General features: G+C 39.8%; 1 protein-coding gene across 1 annotated transcript in view; it reads left to right on the forward strand.

Annotated features, from left to right (window-relative positions):
* The window catches only part of KDM5A (lysine demethylase 5A), a 50,070-nt gene that overhangs the window by 21,355 nt on the left and 3,140 nt on the right, over positions 1-25,575 (forward strand). Inside the window, exons 12-27 of the mRNA XM_064654604.1 lie at positions 960-1,122; positions 1,940-2,059; positions 3,320-3,514; positions 3,619-3,800; positions 4,060-4,184; positions 4,434-4,584; positions 7,469-7,586; positions 10,767-11,122; positions 11,653-11,791; positions 12,679-12,858; positions 14,309-14,470; positions 15,516-16,067; positions 16,848-16,991; positions 20,038-20,197; positions 20,721-20,941; positions 23,037-23,447. Of these exons, the coding sequence (XP_064510674.1) occupies positions 960-1,122; positions 1,940-2,059; positions 3,320-3,514; positions 3,619-3,800; positions 4,060-4,184; positions 4,434-4,584; positions 7,469-7,586; positions 10,767-11,122; positions 11,653-11,791; positions 12,679-12,858; positions 14,309-14,470; positions 15,516-16,067; positions 16,848-16,991; positions 20,038-20,197; positions 20,721-20,941; positions 23,037-23,447 (3,379 nt within the window). The remainder of the gene's footprint in view (positions 1-959; positions 1,123-1,939; positions 2,060-3,319; positions 3,515-3,618; positions 3,801-4,059; positions 4,185-4,433; positions 4,585-7,468; positions 7,587-10,766; positions 11,123-11,652; positions 11,792-12,678; positions 12,859-14,308; positions 14,471-15,515; positions 16,068-16,847; positions 16,992-20,037; positions 20,198-20,720; positions 20,942-23,036; positions 23,448-25,575) is intronic.

Genomic DNA, 25,575 nt, shown 5'->3' on the forward strand with positions numbered 1-25,575 from the left:
TCGTCATGCTGTTAAGTGGGTCAGTGTGTGAGGGGTTTGTTGCTGGTGAATTCCAGCAGCACATATCCCGAGGAGCGGATTTACTGGGGTGTCCTGGCTGTGTGCTGCCAGCAGGTGCCACTGCAGCCTGCAGGAACTGCAGGAACTGCTGCTTCTGGCATTGTCTGGGATGGTGGGTGACAGGATTATTAATACATTTAGATAGTGCTGTGTAAACTCTTTCAGATATTTCAGTGGACTACTGCTTGTACTTTTTAATAAAGTGTAATTTAAAAATAAACCTCAGCACTGCAGACACTAGATCATTACAGTTTATTTTGGTTAAGACAATACTGGAAGGACTGGAGTAGTGCTTGAGTACATATTTGTTTAGTTTTGGTCTTGTTAATCTTTCTTCCATCATACTTAACTAATTCATGTTATGTGGCATTTTTTATCTTGAAACCAGTGTACCACAGGTTTTTAGTAGTTAGTTGTGTATATTAGAAGGATTGCTTGTATTTCATTCTGCTGGCTGCTATACTCTTCCATTGGTTTCAGGAATGTGACTACTCCAAGCATAATTGAGTGGAGGACTATCATGATCTCTTTTCTCTTAAACCTTAGCTGTGACAGCCAAGGTTTTGTTTACTAAACTTAATTCCTCCTTCCTGAAGGAAAGTAATTGCCCATTTTACCCCTTTAGAGTGTGATGAGTTATCTTCCATGTTAGGCTTGCTTTGTCAAGGCAAATCTGCCATCAGGTGTCTTGAGAGTTGTGTTGTAGCATAACTGATTTTTCAGATTAAAATAGTACATCCTGAAGAAGATGCTCATTGATTAAAGACATTTTTTGTATCTAGGTGCAAAATATTTGGCTTATGAGGACAGTGCTGCTGGATGTGAGGTGTAGTTTGCAGTTGGGTGGCACCATTACTTCCCTGTAAGTCATGTTGATTACTGTGGTTGTGTTTCGGTAGGGGAGAACCGAAGACATGGTATGGAGTGCCCTCTCATGCAGCAGAGCAGCTGGAAGATGTGATGAAGGAATTGGCTCCTGAGCTGTTTGAATCCCAGCCTGATCTTCTGCATCAGCTGGTCACTATTATGAACCCCAATGTGCTGATGGAACATGGTGTACCAGTGAGTAGCACACAAGCATTTTTTTACATAAGTGCTCCTATGTGCTCTCTTTTTTTCATTCTCTGCCAGTTTTGTGTAACAATAGTTTGGCGTAACTCTGAAGAATTTTTATGGTGGACAATTGCATATTCAATTCGTTACTTATGGGGTGTTTTTTAAAGCTGTTTTCTAGAATCTTCTAGACTCACCAGGAAATTTAAATTATCTTGTAAAAGAAGTGTGTGTGCCAAGCTTCCTACATAAAATACCTTATAGAACAAGTGTACATTGTGTATTACACTTAATTTTTAATTAAAAATCACTTCCCTTGTATAACAGCTAACTTGTCTGAAATGTTTTTAGTATCTCTTGACAGTAAAATACTTTTCTTATGTTCAGTGGAAATCTCAGCATTACAAAATGCTTTTTTGACCAAACATAATTGACTGCAGACCTCTAAGCAGCAGTCACTATCATTTGCTTTTGTCTTAGGATAAATTACTTCCCTGGCAAATACCCCAACAAAGCAAACCATAAACTGCTTCCAGAAGCTTTTGCACTTTGTGGTACAATGGATTAAACGATGAGAGAGAAACGTCCCTTTTGGGATTCATAAAGAGAATTTTCAACTGTTGGCTTATATATTCAGCTTTGTTGAGTAAGGCTGTAAATTGAGTATTCATTTTGAGAAGATAGAACCAGTCTTTACCAGTTGGTAATAGCTGTCTTGCCTGTGGTGTTCTGTAGGTACAGAAAATGATGTGCAAACATCATGTAGTTTTGTGTCTTAAACTCTGTTGCATGTTACATGTTGTTTTTCTTTCCTTTATCCTATTAGGTTTTCAGGACCAATCAGTGTGCTGGCGAGTTTGTTGTGACCTTTCCTCGTGCCTATCACTCTGGATTTAACCAGGGATATAACTTTGCTGAAGCTGTGAACTTCTGCACTGCTGACTGGGTCTGTTCTTTTGTGTATATTTGCTGTGTCTCTGCTCAGTGACCTCTGCAAGGAGTCTGTTAGTAACCTAACTATCTGAAGAATAGTCTTTCAAGTTATATAGTGTATTTTATGTTTAAAGTTCTTGGTACAGCAGTTGAAAACTGATGTGTTTCCATTACACAAAGTAATTTTGATGGGCACATAACTTTAAGGAGCTTCAAACTGAAACTTTGGCACATGTTCTTCCTTTTTAAGTATTGATTCAACCAAAAAATGACATCTTGCAGTACCTTTACCTAGTATTTCTGTGATGCCTCTTTCTAAATTTGATACAGATTAATGTACTGTCTTGAACAGCTGTTGTCATTTGGATGTTGGAGATAGGCATGTAACAATCTTTTGTGCCTCTTTTGTGCCAGCTCATTGCACCTTTTAGTTACTTTAGTGCTTGTTCTAAGTTGTAATAGCTATGCCACATCAGTGCATAGCTTATGTGGATTGTTCAGTAAATTGTAAAAAGTATGTTCTGTTACTATCTAGGGTTTACAGCTGGAAGTTATGATCTCACCTTAGTTTATCTATCTCTAGCTTCTTTTTTGTTAATTACAAATAGAAATTTTGGCCCTTGATCAGAAAACTTTATGCATTTATCAGAAAAATTGTCTGCAGGACTGGCAGTGTGTCTGGTTTTTTTTTTTTTTTTTTTCCTCCCATACTCATGATGTAATCATGGTGTGTAGCCTCTGTGGAAAACAGCTAAACTCCTACCAGCCATGTGAAATTTCCTGTGCTTATGGAAATGTAACCAGGAATCTGTTTGGCAGATTCATCTAGCGTCTTACTTTTTTTGCTTTAAAAGGCACAAAATGAGTGATAGCAATTTTAGTGAACTCTAGGCATCTTGTGCTAAATGTTTATGTCCAAGCATAGTAATATCTAGAGGGCAATGCACTCACCTTAGCATAGACCAGATGACTTCTCTGTGGTTCCAGTTTCTTTCCATTGGAAGTAAAAAGAGCTTAGGATAATTCTTAAACTTGTCTCTGAAAGTTAGGCACATAAGATTATGGAAGATACCTCCCTGCCCCCCAGCACGGATATTATCTTTGTTCTCATCTGTGATGTGATTTAAGGTTGGTGTAATTGGCTCTGTCCTGTCCAAACCAATTCTCTTAGCCTCAGTCTTTTCCCAGTTTTTGTCAGAGGAAGGGAAGTGGGAGCGAAGAGATGACTTTGCTCGTCTTTTCCCAGAATGATGGATGTCGTGGTTTTTTGTAGCTTCCCATTGGGCGTCAGTGTGTGAGTCACTACCGAAGGCTGGGACGTCACTGTGTTTTCTCCCATGAAGAACTGATCTTCAAGATGGCTGCAGATCCAGAGTGCTTAGATGTTGGGCTGGCTGCCATGGTCTGCAAGGAGATGACTCTGTTGATAGAGGAAGAGACACGGTTAAGGGAGACTGTTGTACAGATGGTGAGTAATAAAAGAGGATTCTATGCTTGTAAAAGAACTTTTGCTTCCCCCTCCCCCTGCCTGCATTAGAGTTTTTGAGCAAGTGTCTAATTTTTTTCTGTTAGGGAGTGTTGATGTCTGAAGAAGAGGTGTTTGAACTGGTTCCAGATGATGAACGTCAGTGCACAGCTTGCAGAACCACGTGCTTCTTGTCAGCTCTTACGTGTTCCTGTAATCCTGAGCGTCTGGTGTGCTTGTACCATCCATCTGATTTATGTCCATGCCCCATGCAGAAGAAATGTCTAAGGTACACAGGATATTTTTTTTCCTGCCTGCTTTTCTTCCCTATCTAATATTTACTGTAGACCGGTGACCAAATACATTTGGCCACACTTCTCATTTATTAAAGCAATGTTTTTGTCTTCTTTGTTTCTTGGTCCTGTGGCAAACGGGTATTGTTCTGTTTTTCTGGCCTTGTTGTAGCTGGAAAAACTCAATATTAGCAATATCCTGGCTTTTGTATGGGCATTAATACTTTTTTTTGTGTTTTCCTTCCATATCTCCAGGTACCGGTATCCCCTAGAAGACCTTCCTTCCTTGCTGTACGGAGTGAAAGTCAGAGCACAGTCTTATGACACTTGGGTCAGTAGAGTTACAGAGGCTCTGTCTGCCAATCTCAACCACAAGAAAGGTCAGACTTCTATCATTCATAGTAGGATGTCCTGAAACTCCTACATTTGTTCTGTGCTCTCATTTAATGAGAGCAGCACTGTTTTGCTTAGTGGAAAAAAAGAGATGAGCTAATGCAAGACTGTTATGCAACTTATCATTGTGCATTTCAAATTGAACTACCCTATTGGAACCTTGATTGGAGACCTTTGAAGCAATCAAAAATCCCTCTTGTATTTGCATACAAATTATTTGTGTACTCTTATTTCAGATGTGATTGAGCTGAGAGTAATGTTGGAGGATGCTGAAGACAGGAAATATCCAGAGAATGATCTTTTCCGTAGGCTCCGAGATGCTGTGAAAGAAGCAGAGACCTGTGCTTCAGTAGCACAGCTGCTTCTGAGCAAAAAACAAAAACACAGGTAGGACAGGCTTTTTTTCAACAGTTTCCATCTGTCTCTTGTTACTCAGTTTGACCTGGAAATGTGAAGAAGACTGAGGTCTCACTGTGCACTAACTTCTTTCAGTGGTTCCTGTCCTTAGTGTGTGACTCACTGAGAGGTGGGCAGGGGAGGAAGCAGATACAGTGACACAAGGGGACAAAAAAATTGGACTTGGTTGGAATGTGATAAACATCGTGTTTCCAGCTGACTTATATACTGAAATGTGAAATCCCTTGGAGAAGTTGTGTTCGATTGCTGATTAAGTATTTCTCTGAATGTGTGGGAGAGTTTTAGGGAAAGACAACTAGAGCTAAAAAAGTAAAGTAAGTAAGTTTTGACATGGGTGTTTGTGACTGGGGCAAAACCATCTAGGGGACCACAGCAGAGCACAGCAAATGCAGTCCATAGTTTGAGACAATCTTTTGCTTCTTGGGAAGGACCATGGGAGGCAGTGATGTGTGGCTAAAAAGTAGTAGCTTGCCTCAGTGACTTCTGGCAGTTTAACTTCCTTAGTTCTCTGTGTTGCCTGCCTTGCCTGTGGCTGCTTCAGTGTTACTCTGTCCCCCAACCCTGCCTCAGCAGTCTGCTGGTTGTGTTCCTTGTTCTGCTCTTGTGAGCTTTCAGCAACAAATTTGTCCTTCTCTCCTATGTGTTCTGTGCACTGAATAAAAGTCCCATGGGAAATAATTCAGTCAGGTGACTGTAGTTCTTGTGCCAGCAGTTGTATGGTAAACTTCTGTGGCTTGCAGTTCCTCTGTTGATCATAAGATTTGGCTTTGCAGTTGGTTGGGGTTTTTTTGTGTGTGTAGTTTTTGTGTATAACTTAGGACTTTCAGAGGGAGTAAAAAGTAAATACTTCGTTAGTTATAGTGCCCAACTTTACTGCACAAAACGTAATGCATATCATAATTGCTTGAATTTGAACACTGAAATGTTAGAGTTACACCACAGATCCAAGTGTAATCTATTTTAATTGGAAAGCTATTACAAAACAGAGAAGCGTTTTTGCTGTACTGAAGGGGAAAGAAGGCTCTTCTCTTTTGTTTTATTGCTTGTAGGATCCCACTGCCACAGAAGTATTAGTCACTTAGAACTCTGGTCTAGGTAAGGGAAGCAGCATTACAAGGGGTTGTATTGCCCAGTTCTAGTTCAATAATTTTGGTAACTTCCAGCTGTTCCTGGTCTGTTGTTGCTTCCTTCTCTTTCTCCTGCTCTTGGAGAATATCAGCCTTCTCTCAACAGACCTTCAGTTGCTGATCGATCGATCTATCTATCTATCCATCAACACACACACACACACACACATATATATATATGAGAAGAAATAACTCTTCATTTAATTATTTGGTGGGTTTCCAGTCCTATCCCAAGAAAGTCTAGAACTATTTGGCAACTTGGAATGGTGTGTCTGATCTAAAGCTGAAAGAAATCTATGGGACAAAAAAAGGACTCGTTTATATGTTTGAGGGCTGTCGTGTGCTAAATAACAATATTTTACAAAATTCAGGTTTGAGAAAGATTTTAAAACTTCTTTGAACGCTATTAGGAAATGTAATTACAAAGGTGTCACATTTAGCTGCTTCTGTAACATTTATATTGATATTTAACACATTGAGAAGGATCACACACAAAGGATAAGGTTATTAAAAAAGCAAATTAAAAATAAGTGCTCAAACAGAAAAAATTGGCAGGGGTTGATGCAGCTATAAACTTGTAGTCAAATGTAGTAAAAGAAAATCTATGCATTACCCATCTCCTTATGTAAAAACCCAAAAAACAGTTGATGTGTTCACAGTTGTGAAGCCGTGATCAATATTCTAATCCTAGATCTCTCCCTTCTTTTGGGAGCTGTGAGTTTCCAGAGGCAGAGATAGTTGTCTCCTTTTGTGCAGCATCTGATGCTTCACCAGTCCATGGTTGGACTAGGGACAGAATGCCAGTGGGATGTTTCAGTGTCCCCTCCCATAGTGCTGTCTCTTGGAGCCCAGCACCCTATTTGCTCTTGTGCAGGGATTTTGGGGGCACAGTAGGTCTGGTGCAGCCACCACTCCCCTTCACTGTCTGTTGTAGCAAGTCAAAGCCTGCAGTATTTTTTCCCCTCTGAGGTTTAGCTGGTGTATAATTATGTTTGATCATTAATCTAAATTTTACATTTACCATTATATGTAACTCCACAGGTTGAGAGACTGAATATTTTTTCTTTATTATTTTTATAGTAATAAAAGGTTAGCATTAGCAGGGAACAACTTTTAAGTGTTTGAAATCTGTCCTGCTTGTGAAATTGTGCCTGCCCGTGATATGTGTACCAAGTGTTTAATTTGTGCTGTGTGTCACTTCAAAGTCTTTTACTGCATTCGGGGCTTGTTTGACTTGCTTCGAGTGATATTTAATGGAAGTGTCTTTGCAGAACATGTCCTACTCAATAGCAGTCCTCTGTTGCAAGGCCACTTCCAGCAGTTCTCTGGCTGCAAGAGAACACACCAGAAAATTACTTGTTTTCAGGGTTCGTTGCTGTTCCATATCTCAGACTTCTTGTCAGTGCCTGTCACAACAGTCAACTTCTTGAGCTGCCTAAAGCAGGCTGTGTGGGGCTATATTCTTTTACATATTTGTAACAAACTAGACTTGAAAGTCATCTAGAGAATCGTACCTCTGAAAGAGCAGGGTAATTCCCTTGAAGATACTTAAGGGGAATTACATTAAATTTTGCTTTCAAGATTTTGGAATTCATTTTGAGTTCTCAGCTGATTAAATGTTTTTGGTAACTTCTCAGTAATTATGTTAGCTTTCTATCACTGGGAGTAAATCCAGGGATCGCTGTTATCTCTCACCCACTGTTGTTTAATTCTATATGTTCATGCAGCAGAGTGAGTCAGGACAGTGGAAGGACACGGACCAAACTGACTATGGAGGAGCTGAAAGCATTTGTACAGCAGCTTTTTAGCTTGCCATGTGTTATCAGCCAGGCCCGACAAGTAAAGGTAAGTTGGCATCTGTTCCTTAGATAATGTTGTGCTTTTTACTTTGTTCTGGTTTTGTGGTGGTTTTTTTTTTAAACAGATAAGGTTGCCTGGTGTAAAGGATGAAAAGCTTTTTGCTTTTTTTTTTTTTTTGAGAATTAGTCCTGCACTGTCAGAGGTGGATTGAGTGGGATGTTTCATTTCTAGCTTTTGATGTAAAGCTAAAGCATATGACTGCTTTACAATGATGTCTGTGGCCTCAAGAAAGGAAGTACAGTGTCTTCCTGCATTACTGGGAAATGTTGCTGTTGTCGTTGAAGTTTTGCTGATGACATGTTGCTGTCTCTCCAGCATGGAATGTAACATACATTTCCTGTTCATTTGTAAGCATGTCTCTAAGTGGGCATTGTGACGGTGTTTGTATTTTTATGCTACTGTAATCATAGCAACTCTCAAATTGATAGCCTGAGCGTGGATATGTAATGCCCTGTGAGATACTCTAATTCCACCTGGCCTCCATTGCATTCTGGAAGAATACCCATGCTCTTGTGCAGCAGTCTGACACAGGGTGGGGTGTTGCACATGGTGATCAACATTTGGGCAAATGAACAGAGCTCTTTACATGACTGTGTGTGCACTTTTTAGGGTGCCTGTTGCAGTCAGCATTGCCAGATGTGGTGGTCTACTGCAGATAAAAGACCCCTCTCACCTGTCGCTGGTCCAGATGGCCCAGTTTTAGCTCTCTGAACCAGTTACTCTTATTCCAGCATCATTAATGCTGTCTGTAGAGGTGAAATTTCTGGCTAAGTCCTACCTTTTGTTTGTTTTTGTAGAAATCTATCAAGGTTACATGGGTGTGCTTTTTTAGGGGAGAGGGAAAGCGGTGCCACACTGTCAGTTATTCTGTAAATACTTCTCAGCCTTGCTTTCCAGGTTACAGCCCTCTTAATCTGTATGCATGGCCTGCATTTCTTACCCTTCATATATATCTTTGCACCTGTCTGTGAATGAATCTAGACTAATAAGCAATCCAGATCATACTGATTCCCCTGGCATTTATCATTCTGGCAGTCTGCATCATAGCAAGTGTTTTCAGCAGCAATCTTAATTTGTTTCTCTGTCACTGATGATGAAATGCTAAATAGTGTTTCACCTACTAACCAAGTTCTAGAAAACTCCTTCAAAAAGCAACCTTCATAAAGATTTTTCACCTTGAGAAATGCTTCTTGAGGTCTATGTTAACCACTTATTAACCTGCATGTTCTGTTGATACTGTTTTAAGTGTTGTATATTACTAGATCGAGGGCCTAAAATTCTAAACACGACCATATGTGCAGCTACTACTACATAACCAAACAGTTTAAAAATAAATTAGTTTTGTTTGAGATGGCCTCTTCTCCATAAGTGTTTGCTAATGTTTGTTATGTCCTTCATTTCATATTAACTTTTTCATGGTAGTTCAGTGTTTGATAAGGGAGACTTTATATTGGACTTCCTTCTTGTTTTCAGCAAATACATGCCAGTATCATAAAAACAGGTTCCTTCAGAAAACTATAGGGTTCCAGGATGCAGTATAGCCAGGCCTGTTGATGCTAATCAACATCTTTATCATTCTGAGGTAGAGAGTGGAGTGTATTCTCATTCTAATAGGATAGGATGGTTTTACTACCCTTCTTTCCACATAAACCCCAGAAATATTTATTTATACTAATATTTATTAATGAAATGTTATTGTCATGTATTAATAGACCTGTAAAATTGTTCTCAAAGGGCTTTTTTGTTTGTAATGTGTTTAAAACCTACTTCTAATTAAAACTTAATTCATAGATGACAGAGCTGCAGGCGTACAATAAACTCTTAACAGTTTTAATTTGTTTTTTTGTCTAAATACTTTTTCCCAACTAGTCTTTCTTCCTCCAAACCCCAGCATTAGGAAACCAGTTCTAGTTCAAGTACTCTGCCTCTGCACGTGCATGTTCTTGAAGCTTCAACATCATCACTAGCCAATAAATAAATATTATCATTTTACTGGTTACAAACTGTAGTCTCTTAGTTTATGAATGAAGTCACATAATGATCACTTATGCCTAAGCACTCACTAGCTTTCAGCATGGCATTTGAAGTCAATTATCCATCATAATGAATAGCAAAATAATTGTCATGTTGGATGATGAGTATTTTCTAACACAAAAGGCATTGTAATTATTAAACTGTAATAATTTACTGTTGTCACTATGAAGCATTCAGTGTTATGTTCCCTAAATCAAAATCTTTATAATGTGGGTCTTGTTCTTTCTTATAAATGCTTTCTGGTTTCCAGGCAGTCATGAGAAGAATCATCAGCCAGAAAGGGCAGGAAGCTAAGGGTTAGGAAATGCAGGTTTTGCTCCTCATAGTGCCATCGACTTGCTGTCAGAAATACCTGTCTTTTTTTAAGAGACTTGGGAGTGAATCAATTGGGTACACTGGTTGAATGTCCTTGAATGAATCTCCTGCAGAGATTCTTTCCTGTCTGCTGGCTTTGGTTTTTTTCATTGCAGTGCCAAAACATGAGGATGAGGACAACTGCAGCAGTGCAGTTGGCTTTCTGTGAAATTGTCTCCTTTAATAAGAGGGCTTTGCGTTTTCATTTCTTTCCTTTGTGCAATAAACCCCTGATGCTTTTAAGTGGTAGGCCTGTTTTAGGAAATAATGAAAATATAATCATTGTTACTTTAGTGATCTTTTGGAATTTATGTTCCCTTACATCTCTGGCTTGTTATTTCTCCTCAGCATGTCTTGTTTTGCTGTGTATTACCATCATTACTGTAATGCCCCAACACTGTACTGAAATGATGGTCTGTTTGCAGAAGTCCCCTTTCTTCCCACTCTTTAAAAATTATGTTGACTGGACAGTGCTAAATATTCTGTTTTGTTAGGGTCTGTAGTCATTTGCAATCATACTATTTTTGGTGTAGAGTTCAATGCAGCTAATATGCCTCGGGTATGAAACATTAGGCCATCAAATAAGTTAGATGGTCTGTTACTTAATATGTGTCAGACTTGATGGCTTGTGACAGCTAGCTGGCATGGTCTGTAGAAGCTCTGACTGATGATGTGATGATCACAAACAAATTCACAGCTGACTGATCCCTCAGTCAGATTCCCTTTTGATTCTGTGGGCGTTTTTCCCTAATTGATTTGTACTGTATGTTACTTCAGAATCTGCTTGATGATGTGGAAGAATTTCATGAGCGTGCTCAAGAAGCTATGATGGATGAGATCCCAGACTCTTCCAAGCTGCAGGAGTTAATAGACATGGGCTCTGGCCTTTATGTAGAACTCCCCGAGCTGCCAAGGCTGAAGCAAGAACTGCAGCAGGCACGGTGGCTGGATGAGGTGAGGTCCACCCTCTTGGATCCCCAGAGAGTCACCCTGGATGTGATGAAGAAGCTGATTGACTCAGGTGTGGGCTTGGCACCACACCATGCTGTAGAGAAGGCCATGGCTGAGCTGCAGGAGCTGCTCACAGTCTCAGAGAGGTGGGAGGAGAAGGCCAAGGTCTGCCTGCAGGCCAGGTGAGTGTTCCTTTGCAAACTGTTCTTACAGGTCATGCACTTCTGTGTTTCTCATCCTCTTTTGAGGAGTGTGGTGAAGAGTCAGGTCTTTGCAGCTGTAGTGCCTTTGTTGTTTTGGGGTGTTTTTTTACCTCCCAGCAGTTGGATTGCTCAAGAGTGGGATTTGAGGTGGTTGATGAATTGCAGAAGTGTTGATTCCCTATGATGTTGCACAGTGGCCAGAGGCTGCGAGTGTTGCTGCTGGTTTTGCTATTCATCCCCCTCAACAAAGAACCCTGAGTATGCTACCCAGGACAGCTTTCTTGATGTTAGGGAGCTGTGATGCTGCGCCCTTTTGAACTTGACTGTGCAAAGTCCATCAGCTTTCTCACCTCCTGTTCTTTGGTAGGTGGTAGCACCCTCCAAGCATAGAGCCATGGTGTCCTACACTGCAGTGTAGTGATGAAGTTGCATCACCAGCCTGTCAGATTTATGGCTGTAGTTAACTGGCATTTTGAGAGAAGGCTGGAACTGGGTTTTTCTTACTCTAGACCACGCCAAAGTATGATGGCTCTGGAGGGCATCGTGAATGAAGCAAAGAACATCCCTGCTTACCTGCCCAATGTGCTGGCACTGAAAGAAGCCCTGCAGCGGGCTAGAGACTGGACAGCCAAAGTGGAGGCCATTCAGGTAGGGCGTTCAGCAGGGACTGGAATCTTCTGCTTGCATATATTTAGACATGTCCTTTATTCCTAGCACCTCTACCCACAAAGGTGACCTGAAGGAAAGCTTTGCTATAGCTGTTAAATGTATAGCTGATGTGGTTGAATTTCATTTTCTTTTTGTGCTCTTGTTTCCCCCTTGGCTATCCCAATTTCTGTTTCCCTTCCTTTTATGCATTTTAGGGGGATGTAAAAGCTGGCAGATTCATTATGGTGTGGTATTTGGTATCGAAACTGTTTGGCATACTGTCGGTGGAAATATTTAGCTGCAGCAGAAGATGCTCTGCTGACAGGTCTTCAGTTTTGAATCTGGCTATGGAAATGCATTTTATTTGTGTTTTCTCCCCCAAATGGTGTCAGGCTTAATGGCACTGGTGGCTAGAATTTTCTGTCTGAAATAGATGAATTAGCTCAGTAGCCTTCCCTTCTATTAGTCTACCCACAGGACTTGATCCAGACATCTGTGATATTTCTAGGTGTTTATCTCTGGACTACAACTGCTAGTCTTCTATGGGGTATTTGCTGGAAATTGAACTGATAATCCCAATGGATTTCACATCAGCCCATGTACAACTCACATGCAATAGCTCACTGTTAAGCAGACAGCATTTAAGACAATGGTATAGAAATGGAGTGTTTTCTTATTCCCTAAGCCAGCTGGCCGTGACTGTTGAAATAAAAGCTGTATGAGATGGATTTGTAAAATAACAGTAAGATTGAAATGTTGCCCTCCTTTCCTTTAATATGGAACTCTATTTTAGTCAGTGACAAAATAGCGTATGGCTTGAAAGTAAGCTGGCAACTGATATATATAATGGTGGAACTGTTGGCTTAGAAAAATTTCTTTCATCCCAGAATGGGAGCAACTATGCCTACCTGGAGCAACTGGAGAGCTTGTCTGCCAAAGGCCGTCCAATACCGGTGCGTCTGGATGCCCTGCCACAGCTGGAGTCTCAGGTAGCTGCAGCACGTGCCTGGAGAGAGCGCACAGGAAGGACCTTCCTGAAGAAGAACTCGAGCTACAGTCTGTTACAGGTGAGCAGCTCTTCTGTCAGCCTTCAGAAGCTCACCTTGATGGCCCCCAGTGGTCCAGAGAGAACAGCTGCTTCAGCTACAGTGCATTACAGCTCCTTTTCAGAAGAAAATAGAATTTCAGCTGTTCTCAGGTGAAAAGAATGAAAAGGGTGAAGAGAAAGAAAAAGGCAAAACGTTCTGTTTGGTTAGTCTTGGTTTTATGTATGGACAACCTCATCCGTTACTTTTGAAGACAGAGGGAAAGCGAAGGATTTTTTTGTGTCATTGTAGAAGTGTAGGCCTGAAACAGACACAGATCCTGTCTCGAATTGATGAATGTTTTAACTTGCCTTACTGCTTAAATGCTATGAAAATAGATTCCATATTTTATAAACTGTTTAACTATAAGAAAAATTAAGTCAGCTACTGTTTATTTCACTTCAATGAATCTAGTCACTATCTTTCTTTTAATGAAAATCAATCATGTGTTTGAAGATCTATCATATCTATTTGACAGGCTTCCCTTTTCTAAGGAAAATAATTCAAGTTTGGTCAACTGCTGTATTTTTCATTCTCTTATATTGTTGTTAATTCTATGCAGTTTGTCTTCACTTTTAGTGAGATGTCCAAAACCAGACAGCATCCTCTCTGATTTCCTGAGTGCCACATGAAGTGTAATAATTACATCTTGTGTCTCAAAGAGGATACTGATGTTTAATGTTCCCAGTAGGGAACATCTGCCCCTATTGCTACAACATCACACTGATTTCTGTTTGCTTTGTCGTACACTCTAGATACAATTTTTTTCTCTGTATTCTTCTGCCTAACTAGTTATTTAATGTATTCTGGTTTTGCATTTTCCTAAATGTAGCAATTTGAACTTTCCTATGTTGAATTTAATTGCTAGATTTCATATTTAAGTATGCATTCCAACTAGTCAAGATAACTTAAAATTTTATTCTTGTCCTTAAAAGTGCTTTGCAGCCTCTTGTAATACTGATATTAAAGGGCTTACAGCATATTTTTAGTTTTCTTTCAGCCACCAAATTGCTGATGTAAATATGAAATAATGACAGATTTTTCAGACTTGTCATTAATAAAGGCCTTTGAAGCAAATGTTAAACTACTGATATCTAATTGCATACAGTATTTTGGTTAGCTATTTTTATGGTAGCTTAATCATGAAAACATAGTGGCTTTCAATTTGACCTGCCACTTTATGGTGGTACTGATTACATTCAAATTTCATAAGTATGAAATATTTTTATCCTTTTCTGTTTATTCTCTTGTAGCATTAGTTGACAGGTATCAAAGGTGTTAGATTGCTGAGTATTTCTTGCTCTCTGGTGACATTGTTGTAATTCCTCTATTAGATGTTTTCATATGGTGTCCCTGATATCACAAGGTTATAGATTAGAACTTTTTTCTGTTCTTGGCATCCTTGACTCTGACAGTTTTCTTGGCATTACAGGTTCTGAGCCCTCGGACTGATATTGGTGTTTATGGGAGCAGTAAGAATAGGCGGAAGAGGGCAAAGGAGTTGTTGGAGAAGGAAAAGGAAAAAGATCTTGACTTGGAATCCCTAAGTGAACTGGAAGATGGGCTGGAGGAGGCCAGGGACACTGCAGCTGTGGTAAGGAGCAATGAAAGGTGATATCTCCTGATACATTATCTCTAATCTGTGTAGAAATCTTATGGAAGAACTGATAAATGAATCTCAGTGAAACAGGTCTCTCATAATATGATGTTTGACACAAGAATATGGTTCAGCTTTAGTTGCAGTGAAAGTAGGGGGGAAGCACAGTTCAGGGTGTAAGTGCTGGCATTTAGTATGAGTTGGGCTGTGGGTAACTCTTAAATGCTCTTGGCTTGATATCTGTGGCTGCTCATCTTATATTAACATTTACTGAAATCACGTTGCAGTAATGTGCAGTGAGGTGCAGCTCTGCCTTAACCAGTACCAAGACATATTTGGTTAGGTCAACTTTGAGGGCAGCCTATAAACGCTTGGTCGTGGACACTGGGCTGGAGGAAGTGTTTTGTTTGATTCTTCCTTTTTAGGAGGATATTCATGCAGCTTATCAGATGAATTCGCTGTTATCTGACTGCCCTTTCTCTGGGAACAAAGAAAATATATGCAGGCTCATTAATATGGCTTATACACAGTCTGTTTTACTGTAGTATGCTTTGTTATAGTTACTTGAATGGAAACACTGAGCAAATGCAAGTTGCTTCAGAAGATATATGGTCACTCAGATGCTTCTGGTGCTGAGTCAACATTGAAACAATGCTCAGCTGCATTGTCTCAGTAGGCAAATAGATGGAACAGATTCTGACTTCTTCCCTGGAGTCAAAACCTGTTCTTCTGGTGGTCTTTTGACAGATATAATTATAAACTTCAGAAACTTTGTACATATTGAGAAGGTCATCTTAAGTTTACATAGTATCTCTGTCAGAAGGACTGAGGGAGTAATGAATAATTGAGGAGGAGGTATCTTAGCTGAAGTTTTAATTAGATCACACAACTCCTAAGTTTTGGGCTAGTTTAAATAGGAAGATACCCTGGTATGTTTGGGTTTGGTTTGTTGTTTTTTTTGGGTTTTTTTCTGTGTTGCTAATAAAATGAAGTCTCTCTTAGCTGTGAATGTCACGACCTGCTTTTTGTCCTTTTTGTGTAGGTGGCTGTATTCAAGGATCGGGAACAGAAGGAGATTGAAGCCATGCATGCTCTCAGGGCAGCTAACCTGGCCAAGATGACTATGGTGGACCGAATCGAAGAAGTCAAATTCTGTATCTGCCGCAAAACAGCGAGTGGATTCATGCTGCAGTGCGAGCTGTGCAAAGACTGGTTCCACAGCGGCTGCGTGCCCCTTCCCAAAACAAGTTCTCAGAAGAAGGGCTCCAGCTGGCAGGCCAAAGAAGTGAAGTTCCTGTGTCCCCTCTGCATGCGTTCCCGAAGGCCGCGGCTGGAGACGATCCTGTCCCTGCTGGTGTCCCTGCAGAAGCTGCCGGTGCGGCTGCCGGAGGGGGAGGCCCTGCAGTGCCTGACGGAGCGGGCCATGAGCTGGCAGGACCGAGCGCGGCAGGCGCTGGCCACTGACGAGTTGTCCTCTGCTCTGGCCAAGCTTTCTGTGCTCAGCCAGAGAATGGTGGAGCAGGCAGCACGGGAGAAAACAGAGAAAATCATCAGTGCAGAGCTACAGAAAGCAGCAGCTAACCCCGACCTGCAGGTAGGGATGGGGGTATCTTGCTCTTTACTGTACCTATCCTAATTCATTGTGTCGAAATGCCTTGTCTGTCTTGAGTAAGCTTGGGGAGAGAGGAGGAGAGTTAAAAGCTGGGGGTTAGATGTGTTGAAACTACTTAGTTGGGAGCTCCTCAGGCTCTGGCTGCTTCTGTCAGCTACATGCTGCTGCAGGAACAGCTCTGTGGGTTTGTGCTCAGTCAGTAGCAACTGCTGAAGGTGCCTGTAAGAAACATCACATCAGTCATAACAGCTGGGTATGGGCATGAAGCTGCGTAAAGCAGTTGCTACTTTGGTGTCTAAATTCCATTCCCTCTTGACAGAATCCAAGGACTCAGTATTTATAATTTCTGATGGATTGTCATTCCTAGGCATTTAGTGTCTTGTTAGTGAGTTTCATTGAGGCCTGTAGGAAGGCAATGGTGCTTTCACAGCTGACCTCTTCACCTTGAGATTGGGGTCACGTGATGCTGTGGTGAAGAAGTTTGTACAACCACAAGCTGTAATTTGGTAGCAGGGAACAACAGTATCTAGATCTTTCTAGTTCCTATTGTTCAAAAACATGGAATCAAAATCTAATGGAAGCTTTACCTTGGGTATCTCCCTATTTTTCTTCACATCTTGATGTAACTAATCTTTTCTGTGACTGTTCAGGTAGTTGCCTTCAGGCCAAAAGAAGCAATTCTTTGTCAGTAACTCTGTAGCTTTTCTGCAGATTTTTCTGGAAATTTTATTGTTTCATTACCATATTTCATTTTTGTTTTAGGGACACCTGACTAGTTTTCAGCAGTCAGCCTTTAACAGAGTGATAGGGAGTGTGTCCTCATCCCCACGGCAGACTTTGGATTATGATGATGAAGAGACAGACTCTGATGAAGACATCAGGGAGACATATGGCTATGACATAAAGGTAAGTGTGGTTTATCTGCATGGGATTAATCCAGAACACCTGTCTTCTATGAATTCATTTATTTCAGAGTATATTTTGTATCTTAAGCTATTTATGTATATTCTGCTCTGGCTCTTGTTGCAGAAGAAGCACTTCTTGATTTTTATCTGAATGTTTCAGTTCTGAGGGAAGTATTTAATGTTTCTATTCAAAATTTCCAGACCTGTGTGAATTTCAAAAGGCACTTTTTAGTGCTAAGGAAAGAGATAAACTTACAAAGATATTTGTATTTATAATACCGTGGAGGATGAACATTATCTTTATGCCCCATTCGAGGATATCATGAGTCATAAAAGTGTCTGTATGGAGAGCTCTTCAAAGTTTTTTGCTACAGCAAAAAAATTAGTCTTTGAAACCTGCATGCTATGTAAGAAGTTTCCTGGTGTCAGAGCTTCTTTCATGTTTTCATACCTTTCTCTTCATTCAACGCTCATATAAAGGAGGTACATGTGTTCCATTTTGGATGTGTGGAAATATTCGATACTGGATGCCTGGATCGTGTTGTAAAATTAGTGTCTGGATTCAGTTCAGAAATTGTAACTGCAGTCAAATTTTTCAAGTATTTTAACTAGAGGAGAACTTCCATGAGAAAAGGCAATTGTGGAGATAACCAAGTGTTTTCCATGTGTTGAAATGTCTTTTTGATAAATGTAGAGACAAAAGCAATGCCACTGGTTCTTCCTGAGCAGTGTTTTCTTTTTAGCAATAGTGTCATTTCTACCTTAAAAAGATGCTGTCTTAAGAGACAGTGTGGTCATGTAAATTCTTCTAAGGCAGATATTCTGGTTTATAGAGACCTGGACAGCACATTCTCCAGGTATGATTTGCTGCAGTCTCTTATTTTTAGTGTTTTATTTCTCTGCAGCTTTGTGCATGTACTCAGATTTTTCTTAAAGTCCCATGTGAAATGCCAACAAGAGTACATTGCAGTTGGGTGCTACAGCTTTTAATTAAATTCGTTGTATATACAAAAATAATTTCCAAAATGTTCTTTGCATCAGGAGTCATAATAAGGCATTTCTGAAAGATGTGGTATTTTCTGAGGCTGTGATAAAGCATATGTCAAGAAAGATGGCATATGCTTGTCAGGATCTGAGGGTTTTGCAGGAGCATCATTTCATTTGTTTAATGATTCTGTTGTCATCATTTAAAAATCTGTTACTTAACCCTTTTGATTTGGATGTCCATCACTATATGTAATCGTAGAAACCTAAAAGTAAAAAAACATTGAAGCAAAGCTGCTAGGGACCAGCATGAATTTGCTCTTGACTTCTTGTGGAAGTAATCCCTGTATCCCCAAGGGTCCACAGACTGTATTTCGAAACCCACATTCTCTGGCTTCTCAAGTGCACAGTTGTTATGGAAATACATGTGAAAAAGGCCTGTTTGATCATAGTGTGTCTTCTAATTAAATCATTGTTCTTGCCAATAAATACTTCATTATGAGTGCGACAGCTAGATTTGCTTTAAGATTTGTTTCAATCAGGATAATTCACTGTGAATTTTCTTCACCTGTTGTTATTTTTTTTGTCTCGTATTTTTCTCATTTCTTTGCACCTGTGTTGCCTGTGGCCACTAAATGATGATTTTTTAAAAAATCAATTTACATATTAGTCCTGAACTTTCTTTAATGTCGTATAATGAGATACCCATAACAAGATACTGTACAAGATATAAACTTTATGGTGTAGGGAGAAATATCTTCTTTCTGAGTATATTCTACCTTTTCATCTGGGCGATTTAAATTTGAATTTCCCACTTATAGTTCTGTACAGAAATCATTAGTGTGCACTTCACTTCCTTTTAAACGTGTAACTGAAAGCCAGAGAGAGAGATTACCATTCTTAAACTCCCTTTTTATGTCATGAAATGACAGTGTCTGGGTGGTACAATTTCCTGAGTTGGCCATTTTGGGACCCACACAACTAATCTTCAGGTAAATATTGTCAATAACTGCTCTGTAACCTTTCTCTTTTTTTAAGCCAGCTTCTTGTTTTTAATGTTTTCTGAAAGATTTCATCCGTACACGGCATGCTAAGTATATTAAATCTGTTGTCCAGTTTCATCACACACATGATGAAACAGCTGAATTCTGGAAAGTGCTGTGAAAATAAATGGTTGGTTGAGGAGATTGTCCTAGCAAATTTCACCTCCAGGGGCGAGTAAGAAGAGGCATAAATTAGTACTAGGGAGCATCAGGGAATCTACTCAGGTGGGCTTGTGCTTCTCTGGTTTCTCTGCCTAATGTAATGCAGAGTCAAACAAAGCTGCTCCCACTGCCAAGAGATTCCTAATGTCTCTTGTCCTAATGGGTCCAGCTGCACCTCAAGGCGTATGTCCCACTTCAGTGTGATGTATCTGAACAGTCAAACATCCATCTTGCCCAATACCTTGAATGTGTTCAGCGTCTTATACAACTCACTTTGCTGAGCACAAGCCAGCAAATGTTCGTGGAAATATTCACAGCAGTCTTAGCTATTGTAGCCCTCTTCTTTCAGTGTTTGGTCCTGTCTTAAAATGATTCCAGACTGACACAGAAGTCCCAATCCTAGGACAACACTGGATTTTGATATTTGTGGCTGTGCTGGACCTCACCTGTAAGATCTTTCTACAGTCACTCAGCACACCCCTGCTTTACTACAGATGCCTGCCTTTGTGGTTTTGCAGTCAATTTTTTCAAGCAAAATAATAAATTATGTAGGCTAAGAGTAAGCATCCTTTGGTTATGTTGACTTCTGAAGACTGTACTTGAGGGAATGCTGAGTGAGGAAACTTGTCAAGTGTTTCTCTTGCAGTAACTATAAATCTACTGACCTATCTCCATAGTTTCTGTATTCCTCCATTATTTAAGTAGGGATATAATTTGTAGCTTTTGCACATCGCCTGATGTCTCTGGTGGAGTGTTTCAGAGTCGGATTTTAGGAACAGCTCAGTCTTAGTAGAATTTCCTTTGAAGTAGGTATTTTCTGGATTCGGATGTTGCATGTTTTCTGTGGGTCTCTTTCAGGACAATGCCAGTGTAAAATCTTCTAGCAGCTTGGAGCCTAATTTGTTTTGTGATGAGGAAATCCCTATTAAATCAGAGGAAGTGGTGACACACATGTGGACTGCTCCCTCCTTCTGTGCCGAACACGCGTATTCATCTGCTTCTAAAAGCTGCTCTCAAGGTATTCCCTTATGTGCACATTGAGATAAAATTAAATAGATAACTGGGAGGAGCAGTCAGTAAGGAGGGGAACTGCTCTGTTACCCCTGCTAGTTGTACAGAATATGTCTGTAAGAAGGTACAGTAGAGTTACATTGCAGTTAGTTTCTTGATGTCTCACTTATAGACCTGTGTCAATGCATTTTGCTTGGGATTGTCTCCCTCTTTACAGTGTTGTAAGAAGTATGTAATTGCTTTTGGTTTTCATCTCTTCCTTTTATCTTTATATGACTTTGCCAAGGGGAGGTTTAGATTGGCTTTTAGGAAAAATTTCTTCACTGGAAGGGTGGTCAGACATTGGAACAGGCTGCCCAGGGAAATGGTGCAATCACCATCCCTGGAAGCATTCGAAAAACATGTGAATGTGGCACTTGGGGACATGGTTTAGTGCTGGGCTTGGCAGTGCCAGGTTAACAGTTGGACTCAATGGTCTTAGAGGTCTTTTCCAGCCTTAATGATTCTATGACCTGCCTCCTGTCTGAAAGGTTCTAGCACTCCAAGGAAGCAGCCTCGGAAGAGTCCACTGGTACCTCGCAGTTTGGAGCCCCCTGTATTGGAGCTGTCACCCGGAGCAAAAGCTCAGCTGGAAGATCTAATGATGGTGGGAGATCTACTGGAGGTGTCGCTGGATGAAACGCAGCACATCTGGCGGATTTTACAGGCGACTCACCCACCCTCTGAGGAGAGGTTTCTTCACGTCATGGAGGTATGGAACTTGAAGAAATACTCTGATGTGGAACAAAAATCTCACCACATTACATTGGAGGGTTTTTTTTAATATAGTCTTGAGTAGTTGAGTGCTTAGTTGCTTGACATGTTTGGATTTCAACTGGGGGGAGTAGTAGATTCCAGAAAATAACAGAATAAGAGACCCAGAATTTCAGTTCTTGTTCACTCATGCCGTACCACTGTCCTCCACAATTAACCATATTTAGAACAGTTTTCTCAAGCAGTTCCATATGCAAACCTTATTTTAGAAAATATGGGGTTAGGAAAGGAAACACTGTTCTTGATTATGCTTGGAAACAGAACAAATCTGCAAAAGAGTTACAAAAACCATTTAGGAAGATAGAAAGTCTACACATAGCTTATATAACTTGATACTTAAATGTTACTGAACTTTGTTACTGGGGAAAGAACATTTTTTTTTTTTTTAGTAAAATGTGGTTTGGTCGTTCAGGTAATAAGATTCCTGTTCTTCCTCAGAATAACATAGACATAGAAATTTTTTTATTAATATACTTTGAAGATGTCCTGATTGCTTTGCTCAGCTGACAGTGAATCAGATGGGTTTATCTGCTGATTCTGAGGTCGAGTCAAAATCACTTGGCTATGTTTGTGCAGTGGGCAAGGGGTGTATACTGGAAGAGGTCAACTCTTGTGTTGAAGAACTCGACTGGAACCCATTCTTTAATCTGTCAGCTGCAGTTAGGGGTTGGTTTGACCATGTGTGGCTATGGAGTATGTGATAGCTTTTTGGGTTATGCACAGGAAGCACATAGAAGATGGCTCTTTCTTGATTTCTTGCTGGTGTACAGTAATACAAGATGGAAGGTTAGATGAGCATGTTAATTGGTGTCTCATGTTCTGATTGCCTTCCATATACAATGGATGAGTTAAGTGTTGCCAAACTGCCATCAGTTAGGGCAGTAGTATAAAACTGACCCTGCCTCCAAAGTACTGCTTTACCACTTTTCAACCTGAGTACTTCCTGAGCTTAATGTTCTTTTAATATAATAGTTTTGGTATGGAGTTGATTGAAGTACAGTTTGAATGCCAGTAAATAACAATTTATAAATAGTATTCCAGACTGTTATATTAATAGTTAAGCAAAGCTTTTTTTCAGGGGAGTGGGGTAAGGTGTGTGGGATGTGTATGTCTTATGACATTTTCTGGTTAACCCTTATGAATACTTGTTTGACCAGAACTACTCATTTTGAATTGAATGTTTTCCATGTCTGTTTACCTACAAAATAAGTAGACTTTTGTAAAATAATCTTGAGAGGATTTGGTTTTGGGTGGAGTAGCTATATTAAGTAATGTACAGTAAACAGAGTGTCTTTACTCACCTGTAGTACGTTCTTAATCTATTAATAATTATTTAAGTGTATAGCTGGATTAACTGAAATTGAGTACAGAGGAGCTATACATGTGAATGTTTCAGATATAAATAGGACTTGTCACTGTGAATGCTACCTGCAGGGACAGAGTTTGCCAGTTTTAAGCCTCACTTCTGATCTGAATCTGTTATTTAAGAGCTGTCGATGACGCCAGGATATTTACAATGTCTGCCAGTTTGGAAGCTTTTCAAATAACTGATGTTACTTTTTTCTCTTGCTTGAGTTGATGATCCATTTTAAGAATTCACCAATTACGCTATGTTAATCTCCAAAATAGCTGTTGCTTTCTCTCAAAAGTAATTACAGGCAAGACTGACCTTGGATGAAAAATAAGCAAGAGCATCTAACAAATTATTAATCTTCTCAACTTCTATTAAAAAACAATGTGAGAGGGGAATTGTAATCATTGCTTATTTTGCCTCCTTACCCTTGCTGCTGATTTACTTTTTCCCCTGGGTATTTTTGATTGATTGTACTTTGACACAGTTGATAACGCTGAATTTTTTCAAATATGGTGAAAATAAAGTTAAGTGCCTTTTGCTTAGAATTTGTAACTATGTTGTTGAGTAGCTTTCTTCATTCCATGTCAGCGTAATGGTAGAGGTAACTACATCTCTGAGACATCAGGTTTGCAGGAAATTTGCATTTGAATAAAAATCTCTCTTCACTCTTTCCATGAAGGATGACAGCATGGATGAAAAACCGCTGAAAATGAGAGGGAGAGACTCTTCTGAGAGGAAGCGGAAACGAAAACTGGAGAGAGCAGAGCAATTCTTTGGAGATATGAAGCAAAAATCTAAAGAGCTGAAAAAACTGGAAAAACCTAAGAAGAAGAAGCTAAAACTCACTATGGATAAGACAAAGGAGCTGAACAAGCTGGCGAAGAAACTGGCTAAGGAGGAGGAGCGGAAGAAGAAGCGAGAGAAGGCAGTTGTTGCCAAGGTAGAACTAGTAAAGGAGAGCACAGAGAAAAAAAGAGAGAAGAAGATTCTAGATATTCCTTCTAAGTACGACTGGTCAGGAGCAGAAGAGTCGGATGACGAGAATGCCGTGTGTGCTGCACAGAACTGCCAAAGGCCCTGCAAGGACAAAGTGAGTTTTCCCTTAGTTCTGTCACAGGCAATTCCATGCAAAGGCAAACCCCCTCTGTGCCATTTAATGTTTAGATTGAGCAGCATGAGAAACCCAAGTGGTGTGATTAGAAATGAGAGAGGATGAAGTAGTACTTGGGTAGGTACACAGGTGTAGATGTAGCAGATTAAACTGTAGATCTTCCTTCCTCTCTTAGGTACTTTAAAACAGGAAAAGATGGAAAATCAGAATCTGGGCAAAGGTCTCGGTTGGGAAGTTTAACTTCTTCAAGCTGGGTAATTTTTTGTTGACTATGTGCAACATGCATTGGCTGATTCAAAGGATTAATTCTTTGACTCAGAAATGTTCCTGTGTTTCTGAGCAGGAGTGGGATGTGCGATGTTCCTAAATGAAGTAAATTTTCTGTATTTCTTGCATACAGTCTGTGAACAGTGATGCTGCAGGCTGAGTGATCTACCAACTTCAGTGCTTCATTTTTCTTGTTGGAGATGAATAATCAGTGATTTTTAGACCTGATTGAATTATTACAAAAGAAACTTGATCTGCTTGTCTCTGTGCTACTGCCTATCCTAATTGTCAGCTTTTAACACTGACTAATCAATGATCAAAAAAAGTTTTTTCAAAATGTTTTTTTCTGCTTTCTAGAAAGTAGAAAAAACACACCCCAAATAACTGTGGGATTGAGACTATACTGCACTGACCTTCACAAGAGAGAGTAGGAGTAAGTGCAAATAGAAAGAACTTATTTCTTGTGCAGAATTGAAACATTGAGTTCAAATCTTCATTGGAACAGTCAAAAAGACCAGTTAAAAGACCAATTTTGAAGTCTTAAACTTAGATCAAGGTTAGAAATTACACTCAGTCACTCAAAATATGATAGTCTTTTTATTCTCTTTACTTCACAGGTGATATTTACCTCATATTAGTACATTTTTATGGAAATCGAGATTGTAAGCGGGAGGAGAGGGCCTTTAAGCTCCTATTATAAATAAGGTTGTACTGAATTTGTCAAACTTCCATGAATGAAACTGAGTAAAATTCCTGATTGTATAATCAAAGTTTTTAATGGAATGTCTGCCTTGCCATAAGGTTGGATGTACTTTAGTACATTTGGCAGTTGAACACCATACATACGTACTCGTATGACAATTGAAACGTGGCAGGTACAGGAATGTAACGACTGAAGCTGCAGCTGTTGGTGGCCATTACTAGTCACTTTGAAAATATGTTCAGGAGTAGTTTGCTACAAAGTGAAGTAAAAATCTTGAGATGATAATGTTTCTTCATTTTGATAGGTTGGCACTAGTGCTATTTTCCTAATATGTTGTCACGTTCCTCTGTGAGGTGAAAGCAGAACTACAGCAGTAGCAATTTTTATAGCTGTACCAATGCATGCCATTAGAATGGAGAACCTGTGTTTCTTATCCTGCAGATCACAGTTTCCACCCACTGGCTCAAATTAACGTGGACTTTTATTCAGGGAATTGCAGAAATCAAATAATGAATCTTTTTTTCTTCCTAAGTTTTAATTTACTTTTTTTACATTTTTCCCAATTGTTCTATAGCAAGTTCAACTCAAAGTCTGAAATATTCTAGGTTAGATGTTATGATGTTTAGGACTTAGAGTTGTGTGTGCTTTTTTTGGCATTTGGTGGCCAGCTGTATACCCAATATCTAGCTGGTAGAAAAGTATTAAAGCTATTGATGTCACGTGGCTATTCCCCCCCCCCCCCAAACCATCAAGTCCTTTTGTTTTCTGTAATTTTTAGGCTTCAAAAGCTGCCATTTGATAATACATCTAAGGGGATATATATAACTTAGAATGTGTATTTGTAGACTTTCATCTATGCTGAAGTAATGTCTCTGAGTGTCCTCTTGTTTTAAATGTGTTCTAGCACACCTGCTTTCATTTGAGGAGAGCTGAGTCATCTTTCTCAGTAGTAGTAGTGTATATTTGTATTGTTGTGGTCTAAGGATGCAAGAGGTTTGTTGGAAGAGAGTTATTTTTCATTAAACTGAAGCAGTTATTAAAACAAGCTCTGTAGGGCATTAATTTGTACCCAAAAGCTGTTATGTGCCAGGCACCTCACTTGGGTTTAATGGAAGGTGTTTTCTTCATGTAAACTGT

The sequence above is a fragment of the Pseudopipra pipra genome, chromosome 5 (genome assembly GCF_036250125.1).
Source record: "Pseudopipra pipra isolate bDixPip1 chromosome 5, bDixPip1.hap1, whole genome shotgun sequence".
Classification (NCBI taxonomy): domain Eukaryota; kingdom Metazoa; phylum Chordata; class Aves; order Passeriformes; family Pipridae; genus Pseudopipra; species Pseudopipra pipra.